Source organism: Perissodus microlepis, chromosome 11, assembly GCF_051167445.1.
Source record: "Perissodus microlepis isolate ML-2025 ecotype Zambia chromosome 11, ASM5116744v1, whole genome shotgun sequence".
NCBI classification, from domain to species: domain Eukaryota; kingdom Metazoa; phylum Chordata; class Actinopteri; order Cichliformes; family Cichlidae; genus Perissodus; species Perissodus microlepis.
This window is the reverse complement of record NC_140471.1, coordinates 23,352,679-23,362,382: the sequence shown is the minus strand read 5'-3', so window position 1 is coordinate 23,362,382 and position 9,704 is coordinate 23,352,679. Positions and strand designations below refer to the sequence as shown.

The 9,704-nt window shown below is 37.5% G+C and overlaps 1 protein-coding gene across 1 annotated transcript; it reads left to right on the top strand.

Moving 5' to 3' along the window:
• The first annotated feature begins 4,541 nt into the window (after positions 1-4,541).
• Positions 4,542-8,730, top strand: LOC146377868 (gamma-aminobutyric acid receptor-associated protein-like 1). Its single transcript, XM_084944646.1, has 5 exons — positions 4,542-4,731; positions 5,651-5,740; positions 6,410-6,488; positions 7,313-7,431; positions 8,234-8,730. Exons 2-5 carry the CDS (start codon positions 5,651-5,653, stop codon positions 8,297-8,299), a joined length of 354 nt encoding a protein of 117 aa, XP_084800772.1. The 5' UTR covers positions 4,542-4,731; the 3' UTR covers positions 8,300-8,730.
• Positions 8,731-9,704: the final 974 nt, after the last annotated feature.

Sequence of the window (9,704 nt, the reverse complement as noted above, 5' to 3'; positions counted from 1 at the left end):
CCCCTCTGAGTCCTCATGTCAGCAGCATGTTGTCCATTGTCCTTGATATTGCAGACAGTTGTCTTTTTGTTACGACATGGTGTAAACTCCACAACACTTATTTGTTGGTAGATTTAAAACATACTTTGGTAAAGAAATTGTGCTATAGAGAACATTGCTTATTTATTATTTGTCTCCGATCCCAGTTAAACGATGTGTCATTAATTTGTTGATTGTTTTAAGCCACCTTTTATTTTGGCATTTAAACAAACTGATCTCAGCTTATAATTTAAATCACTGTGACAAATGAAATTCATTAAGCCAACTGACCTATGGAAAAAACAACAATAAATTAAATTTTAAAAAAATCTAATCTATGTCTAAACCCAACGATACAAAGCACACAGGCACACACACAAAACAACAACAGCAAAAACACCGATCCTAAGTCTCTTGTTTTCTCACACTGTATTTCACTTCTTCATCATCTCCTGTTTTCTCCCAAGTCCATTTTCCCCGCTTCCAGTACGCTCACAGCTCAGCTTACAGAGTCCCACACCTTCAGCTTCCACTCAGGGTCTCAGGGTACAGACTCCAGCATCCCTGAGTGTCTGCAACGTGAGCAAGTAGTCAGTCGGTGGGAATATCGCGCATGCTCTCTGTGGACTATCTATGTAAGCTGGCTCTGAGATCCACTGCTTCTTCTTTTCTTTTTTTAATTTTAATTTTCAAAGTTGCCAAAGGGAATACTAATTACAGTATTTAATATAAATGTAGCGATACATGTACATGTACTGTATCTGTACAGATAAAAATAAAGGGCAGGGTGCGACATTAAATTAAAAGCCACATATACAAGGAGGGTGGGAAACACAGGTAAGATATATTTTATCTCATATGTCCAATTAATTGGGGAAAATAAATGCACTATAACTTAATAATACTGTAGATGCGTGTTTGCTATTAGACATTTAATATTAGCTTGAAACTATCAATGTCAGCCATCTAATAGACTGAATTGGCTGTTAAATATCCATCCAATCACAAGGCTACCAGCTAGCAAGAGCAGGAGTGAAAAGAGAGTGCTTGTTGGACTGTAATACTGATTTATGAATCAAAGTTAGCAAGGTGTGTGTGTGCACATGTGTGTGCAGGGAACCTGATCAGACTTACATTCTCCTTACTGTAAATCATTACAGAAATATCTGAAATATCTCACAAACAACAGGAGGGTCAGTGTTAAAAAAACAACATCATGCCCAAGATATGCATTCACAGGAGTATCAGGAGCACCAACGAAGCTTGCTCCCCCTTACTAAATAAACAAATAAATAACCAGCTAGCACTAAGTAGACATTTTTCGAGGCAGTATCTCAAAATTTCGACATATCTCTTTCAAGTAAATAAAGTTTTATGGCTTTTGGATAGTTAAAAAAGCAAAAAACAAAAAATCTTCCTTATTAATGACCCATATGGAAAAGATATACATAAATCTTATAAAGTTTGTATCTGTCTTGTGTGAAACTTGTATGAAAAGCATATAAGAGTGAAAACAGATATAAGATCCCTTGAAAAATTATATAATGAAACTTGTATGTTTTGGATACTTACTAAAACAATATATGAAAGTAATGAGAAAGTGGCCACTTTCATGAGTAAATCATGTAAGCCTTATATGATTTACTCATGAAAGTGGCCACTTTCATGAGTAATCACATATAAGTTTTTACTATTTCTTTTCCATATGGGGAGCGCTTGTTATCTGTGCAGTCACGTGCCAAATGGGTGTGCTACAAGTGTAGATCAGAACGCATCCAATGGATTCTGCATTTTTAACCTTCAGTTAGTGTCCTTTAGTGCAGGGCTAAACTTTCCACTGCACATTTTATGGTGACGCACCCACAGAGTAAGGAAATCGGCTACTGATTAGATCTTTGCTATTTCCTGAATTACAAAGCTCAACAAAACTCGACAAATCTAACATTGTCTGAGCTGATAAAAAATGAAGGAAAGTTGCTTATTGTGAACAGAATAATGACTGTATGTGTCAAGCTGTGATGCTTACTTATTAAAATAGGTCATAAGTGATATACAGCTCACAGACTGAACAGCAGGCAAACTCAATTATCAATCAAGGAATCAATGGTGTCACAGGGTTAACATCCACTTGTGATTGTTGGCACAGAGGCACAGTGGTACGCCCCTGTCATCCTGTCTCACATTATTGTCTGAAGGTGATGTTGACATGGATTTGGCACAAGCTTTTCATGGAATTTTTTTATTTCCTGCAATGTCTTTAATCTCATAAATTTTATGACGTAATTTGTTGCTGTTAGTGGGAAATGATGAATCTGTGTACAGAAATAACTGGAACGAAGGAAGTATGTAAACACAAAAGAGGATCCCCAGTTAAACTGGGCCCTATACTACGAAACAAGTTCAAACTATCTAAGATCTTTACATTCTCTAATTCACTTCACCTAAATTGGGATAAACAGCCACACATCAGCATGCTAAGTCATCCCAGGGTTTCCCCGATCCGCTCATGCACAAGGAGTGGTTTCGGCAGCATCTGGTCAATCTAAGAGGGACGTTTCACGGGTCATATGACTTCACAGGAAAATGTCTTGGTGGTAGGTAGTAGGTGTCATATTTTAGGATTGTATATTAATGCTTATAGAACAATATAGAAAATTGTTGTGAAATTGTTTGCTGCTAAAAGAAGAAAATTAAGAAAAAAATTGGTAGAGGAATGTATATTTTAAAATTTTGCTGATTCTTATTTCATACACTGTTATCAAGATAAACCTTTGCATATTTCATCTTTCCTGTTTTCTGTTATCTGACCTGAACATGTGCATGCTGTTTCGGACCAGAATATTGTCAAGAAAACAACACGCAGCATTGCAGAGGCAACACAGGCCATTAAAACTAAAACTTCTTGAGAAGGTAAAGCCAGGGGCTCCTTCAGATTTTTCCAAAGGTGTGGCCATATGGGGGCCACTAAAAAGATTGGGGTGGCACGCAAAAAGCGGAATTACAAGTTTTATTATGCTGGACTTTGAATGCAGATTAGATGCAAGGGTGGCCCAAATCTCTGCAGAATGCCTCCCACAGAATATCAGAAGCACTGGATCTGCATCACAAGGAAATCTCTCATTACCAGTTGCTTCATCCTGTTAGACAGTTTTGTGTCGTCATCTTTTCAGTCTTATCACAGTTTTCCTTCCGTTATCTCATTTATCTTGTATTTTTGCTTTTTGCAGACAGTGGAGATTTACAGCAACTGGTTGCTTGTCTGGTATGAAAGCTGCCTACAGATGATGATGTTCCAGTTGAATGACACAAAACTCCTTGCTTTTATGGGCTGATTCACCATAAGAGACTTAAACAAGAGCAGTTGTATCTGTCACCTTATTATAAAAGCTTGAATAAAATGCAGCTTTCTTTTATTTTCCCAGGAGTGATAAGCTTCTTAAAATATATATGTCGCCCAAGGTAAAATTTTCATGCTGGGTTAATGTTGAATTGTGTTTACTTTATGGTTAAACGTGAGTAGAGCCATTCATTCCCTTCACAGCAGTCAATAAACATTTAAAACTTCTTTAGTTTGCATTATCAGTAACAATGTATAACTTATGATAGCAATTTACACAACTAGCTAAAGCCAGACATTGAGTTGCGTGATTTTTAACAAAACAAAAATGTTAACGTTTCAACTTTAATACACTTAAAAAGGCAGAATGTGCCACACGGAAAACATAAATATGAGAAGGCGAGCAGCACAAAATGTTAACCTCACCTCCCTAGTTGTAATTATGAGAATAATTGCATGGTTTATAAACATGCCTAAACTGAACTGCCTGAAGCTTCATTCTGTGGATTCGTATTGGGAAATGCAACTATTAAAGCTATTAAAAAAAATCCACAATCCAGCAAACAAAGTTTCCATACGTGATACACTGCATTAAGTAAGTGATCTTGCAATCTTAATCTTTATGTGTATTTTTTGTGCATTGTATGTTTTTGAAATTGGCCCTGCATGCAGGAGAGTGGACTCATATAATGCAAAATCTACAGGACATATCCAAGATGTACATACAGCAGCATAAAACATAACAAAACAATGTACAACACGTATTTGAACATTGTGCACGCTTGGAGTTCTTTCAATCAATGTTGTTTTTTGTAAACAAAAACTTCACCACCGGCGGTAATTTTGCACGTACACAGTAAGAGTTCACTTGCATTAAACTGCTGGCATGTGTCTGCAGGAGCTGTTTCTAGAACAAAATGAACAGTTCAGATAAAGAAAAAAAAATCACGCTGTGCACGTAGCCAGACTGTGTGCGATCATTGGTGTGGGGCCTGGCTCAAGTGCAACCTCACATACAGCCACATATTGGTTATGTCAGCCGTCACTCAAGGAATATGAGGCGGTAACAACTGGTCACGGATCGAGAAATCCACCCAATAGATTCCGTGCTTTCCGCTGTCAATCTACTTGCTCGTCCCCGATTGGCTAAGTTTACAGTGGGCGGGGTTTAAAGTGTTTGTTGTTGTTTTCGTTGAGCAGAATAAGTAGAGCGGTCGACATCTTTGACAGCGATAGCCGTCTCGTGCGTGATCGTGCGTTTTTTATTAGCTTTTAAAAAGAATTCTGGTTATTTTTTGAGGGAAATTTGAAAGCCCAGAGCATCACTGGAGTATATCTTTTTTTCTGACCTGTTTTGACTAAAACTTGTTTTAAAGGTATGTGAGCAGTCAGTCTTGATACGTTAGCTGCAGTTACTAGCATTACATAGCATCGTAAACATCGGATTTCTCTCACTGTAATTACGATCGGCCTTTGCATGCTAGACTTGGAGGCACTTGGACTTTAAGGGTTGATTTTAAGGGTTTGGTTGGTTTATGGTTGCTTAACATACGGGAAGCGAGCTTAGCCCGGTGCTGTTGTTGTGAGAAATGACGTGGCCTAACTTCATAATGACCCCAACCTACGTGAACCCACAAACGGGTGTAACCATGATCACAACGGTACATCTGTACAATCTGCACAATCTCTACACTGATAAAAATCAGTCAAGGAAATGTCATGCATTATTTTTGTCCATCAGGAGCAACCTGACTGAACCTAAAATGCTGTTTTGAACTGCGTTTTAAGTCTAATTGTCATGGTCGTGCGCTGTTTTAGTAGAGTTAATAAACATGTAAACATTGTTTTGTTTCCTAAAAATAAATCTAATAAAAATAAAATAAAAAATTAGCCCATCATAAATTTGCAGAGCTGACTGTGAGGTCTGCAAAGTTTGACAAAAATAAAAATACATTTCCCGTTCCAAAAACGGCAATGGGTATTGGTATTGTGCTGTTGACAGATAGATTTAAGGTACAATTTTGTGTTGTTTTTATTTTAATGGAAAACTGTAACCCTGCTTACAAAAATGTGCAATGTCCACAATGTCCACAACTCCTAATACGACCTTTGCAAAACTCTTGACCTAAAGATGGATTGATGTTAAACAATGATGCACTCTTCCAGCCGTCATTACCACTTGTTAACTGAATGCACTGGGCACTGAAGTCAGTCCACCAGTGTGCTTTCTCCTTTGTCTACTGCATAAATATAGCTATTGTGAGAAACTTCATGTTTCCCTGTGTATGGTTTCAGATGGGCAGTCAGTACCAGCGCTCAGTACCACTAGAAGTGAGGAGAGCAGAGGGAGAGAGAGTTCGGGCCAAGCATCCCGACAAGATACCGGTGAGTACAACAACAGTGACTTTTTCCCAGTAGACTTGATTAATTTTTCTAAATTTATACACTGACAACAAAGTGCCTTAACAAGTTTAGCAATTTACTCTTGAAAATTATGCACAGCTGAATGGTAATTTAAGGTGGACTTTCTATGGTCATTTTAAGCATTTTTTTTTTTAATTCTTGGGCTCTATTAGAGTATCTTCGGTTAAAAAAGATCTTTGTTTGTCTTCTACTGGACCTCAGTTCATCATCTCTCTGAAGCAACTGTTGTAGCTACTCTCCCTTTAAGACAACTTTCATCTGATTGGCTGGCACTTTAAAGTGGCACTTTTGCCTCTCAGGGATTATTTGGACATCTGCTGACCTCAATATTTGGAACTTTGGCCATGTTTAATGTGAGCACCCACCATTGTAACAGTATATATGTGACAGAAAGTAAATAAAAGTGTAATAGATCTACTTCATAGGTTTGTAATAAAAAAAATTACAACAACATTATTATTCTTTAAGACTCATTTTAATTGGTGGTATGTAGACTGCTGTTTTATATATATATATATATATATATATATATAAATGATAAATGATTTTTTTCTTGTTTATATTCCAGTACTTGTTCTCTGTGCCTTTGTTTGGTAATGATTGCGTTTTGTTTCGGGTGTGTTTTTGCAGATCATTGTTGAGAGGTCCCCGAGGTCACGAGCTCCTGAACTGGACAAGAAGAAATACTTAGTACCCTCCGATTTAACAGGTGAAACGACATTACAGATATTTTGAAACCAAAGGAAAAATTAAAAAGTGAATGATTAGAGTATTTGTAAGCAGGACGTGTTATATTTTAACAGGGGCTGACAAACTATGCAATATCAAAGCTGTTTTCAAATTACTTTAAGCCAGTGTCAACTTTGCTCTGCTGGCTTTGGTGATCAGCCAACACAGGACTAAACAGCAAATATCTGCTCTATCCACACAAGCCACCTGTATCTCTTATGATGTACTTTCCAAAGCTTTTGGACCAGACAGGATGTCCCTAATAAGTTAAAAGCTTTTGCGGGCATCTTTTTAAACATATTTAGAGATTTTCAAGTGTCAGTGGAGGAGCAGCACAGCAGGAGGCCATTCACTTTGATTAAAACAAAACTAACCACCTCCCATTACCAGTTTTAATGCATTTTTATGTAAATCAAAAGTGAATAAAAAGTACTATTTACATATATATGTAACTGTACATACTCATAATTTCAAACGAAATTCTGCTATTACTGCAACCCTCCCGCAGTACCTTCCCTGTCAACCAGGGGGCACCAGCCACACTTTGGGAATCATAGGTCTGTTTGATAATAACTGGATAAAATTACAGAGAGCTCTCCAGTTCTCCTTTATTGGTCTCTTTAATCTATTGGTAGTTCTCTTAGCTTTACAGAAGTTTTGTTTTACGGTAACTGGTTGAGTCACAGACTGATCTGTGACTTGTCATGATCAGTTTTTCCCCCTTTCTCATCTTACATGAAGTGAAACTCCTGTGTCTGCTACACACTGACCATCCACTCCTTTATCTCCTTCCCCTTTTTTTAGTCGGCCAGTTGTGCTTCCTAATCCGTCAGCGTGTGTCTTTGAGACCAGAGGAGGCGCTCTTCTTCTTTGTCAACAACTCTCTTCCCCCATCCAGCTCCCCTCTTTCTGCAGTATATGAGGTAAACATTTCAGTGCACGCACGCACAGACTCACAACAACAGTTATCCACATTTAGTGATTGCTTTCCTTTTCCAAAACAAAAAACGCAAAAAACACTGTGCAATAGTCTTGAGTAGCCCCTCATTTCTTTATATTTTTCTAGGAAAATGGAAAATAGGTGCAGAAATGTATTGAAACAGGCACAAACCGGGAATGTTTTTAATAGATCCAACTAAAGAAATTAAAATTGGTTCTCTGCTAATGTGTCTGGTATGTATAGACAAAACACTGGTTCATCCCTTGAGTTCGGTGCCTTTTTAATGCTTGAATAATTTGAAGGTCCATGTTAAGTGGCTTAAAAAGTAGGAAAAAGCTTTAAAAAGTTGCTGCTCCAGGCATAACATACTGAATTTGTCTTCACATTCTGAAACTCTTTTGGCAGATCTGCTTAGGCAGCAGTGTTACTTCGCTTTTTCTAATCCTATTAATACACGCCTGACAGAAAGTAAACAGAAGTAAGGATGAACTAAGTGATATTTTGTCATCCGAAAAGTGATGCCAAAATTAGAATATTTAGAAAAGAGACGTGAACATCTTGATACAGTTGAGGGTTTGATTAGCTCTAAAGGTAACATGTAAATGAAGACACATTTTTCCCATTCTTTTTATACTTCATCAGAGAAGGAAGTTAGATAAATTGCTGACTTGTTTTATTTCACATCCAAAATAAACTTCTGTTTTTCATTGTGGCTGTGTGTCTCCATGTTCACAAACTTTTCATGCTCATTTGTGGGTTATTCCCTGCTATTTTTATGTGTTCAGGAGCACCATGAAGAGGACCTGTTTCTCTACATGACCTACAGTAATGAGAGCGTGTACGGTGCATGAGGACGAACGAAAGACTCAAGCGAGCAAGAGAGCAAATGAGAAGAGTGAAATGGGCTGAAGAAAGAATTGGGGCTGTTTCGAAATGCTTCACATCCACCTTTTATTCTCTATAATAGTAGTTTTGATAAGTAACTACCGTGCATGGTGGAAGAAAAGCTTTGTATAAAACAATGTGGTGCTGGCATGGTTTTAGCTTTCAACAGTATTTTAAGGGGAGAAGGATGGGTAAGTCATGTTGATTTCCTTACTCAGTAAACAAAAACACAGGAAGGTTTGAAAGCACGAATTCTTTGTAAGAAGTGGAACTTATTGCAATTATGTTGAGAGAGCTCTTTTTTTCCTCACTTACCTGTATTTAATGCAAATAGTACTTTTGTTTTTGTAAATTATCATAAACTTTTGTGGAAAATAATAAAAAAAAAGCCATCCATTGTGTGCGTTCTTTTCTTATTTGTGTGCCACTGAACGGCTAACGTGAAGTACCCCTGAGCAAGGTACCGTCCCTACACATTGCTCCCCAGGCGCCTGATTGGTGGCTGCCCACTGCTTCACTAAGTGAATGGGTTAAATGCAGAGAGAGTAATCCCCACGGATCAATAAAGTGAATATTATTAGTATTTATAATATATATATATATATGTATGTATATATATATATGTATGTATATATATATGTATGTATATATATATATGTATATATATATATGTGTATATATATATATATATGTGTATATATATATATATGTATATGTATATATATGTATATGTATGTATATATATGTATATGTATGTATGTATATGTATATATATATATATATATATATATATATATATATATATATATATATATATACATATAAAACAGCAGTCTACATACCACCAGACGCTAATGTTAGATCAGTGCTTGTCTACCTGCATGAGTCGATCTCCGAACAACAACGGGCGTGTCCAGAGGAGTACACATTGTCGCGGGGGACATCAACAAAGCATGCTTAAGAACTGTGCTGCCTAAATTTGTTCAACATGTGAAATGCCCTACGAGAGGGAACAAACCTTTGGACCATGTTTACTCAATTATTAACCAAGCCTACAGATCTGTTCCCCTCCCCCACCTAAGCATGTCTTACCACCTCTCTCTGCTCATTGTCCCAGCATACACACCACTCAGGAAAAGGACAAAGGGCACCAACCGAACAATCAACACCTTTTTTTAGGAAGCTCTGGCTCAGCTGCAGGACTGTTTTGCCTTCACAGAGTGGAGTGTCTTCGAACATGTCGACCTAGAGACTCACACTGCTGCAGTGCTAGGTTACATCAAGCACTGCATGGACACTGTCACCATGTAAAAGCGGGTACGGGGCTACCACAGCCATAAACCCTGGATGACAAGTAAGGTTCAGGCATCA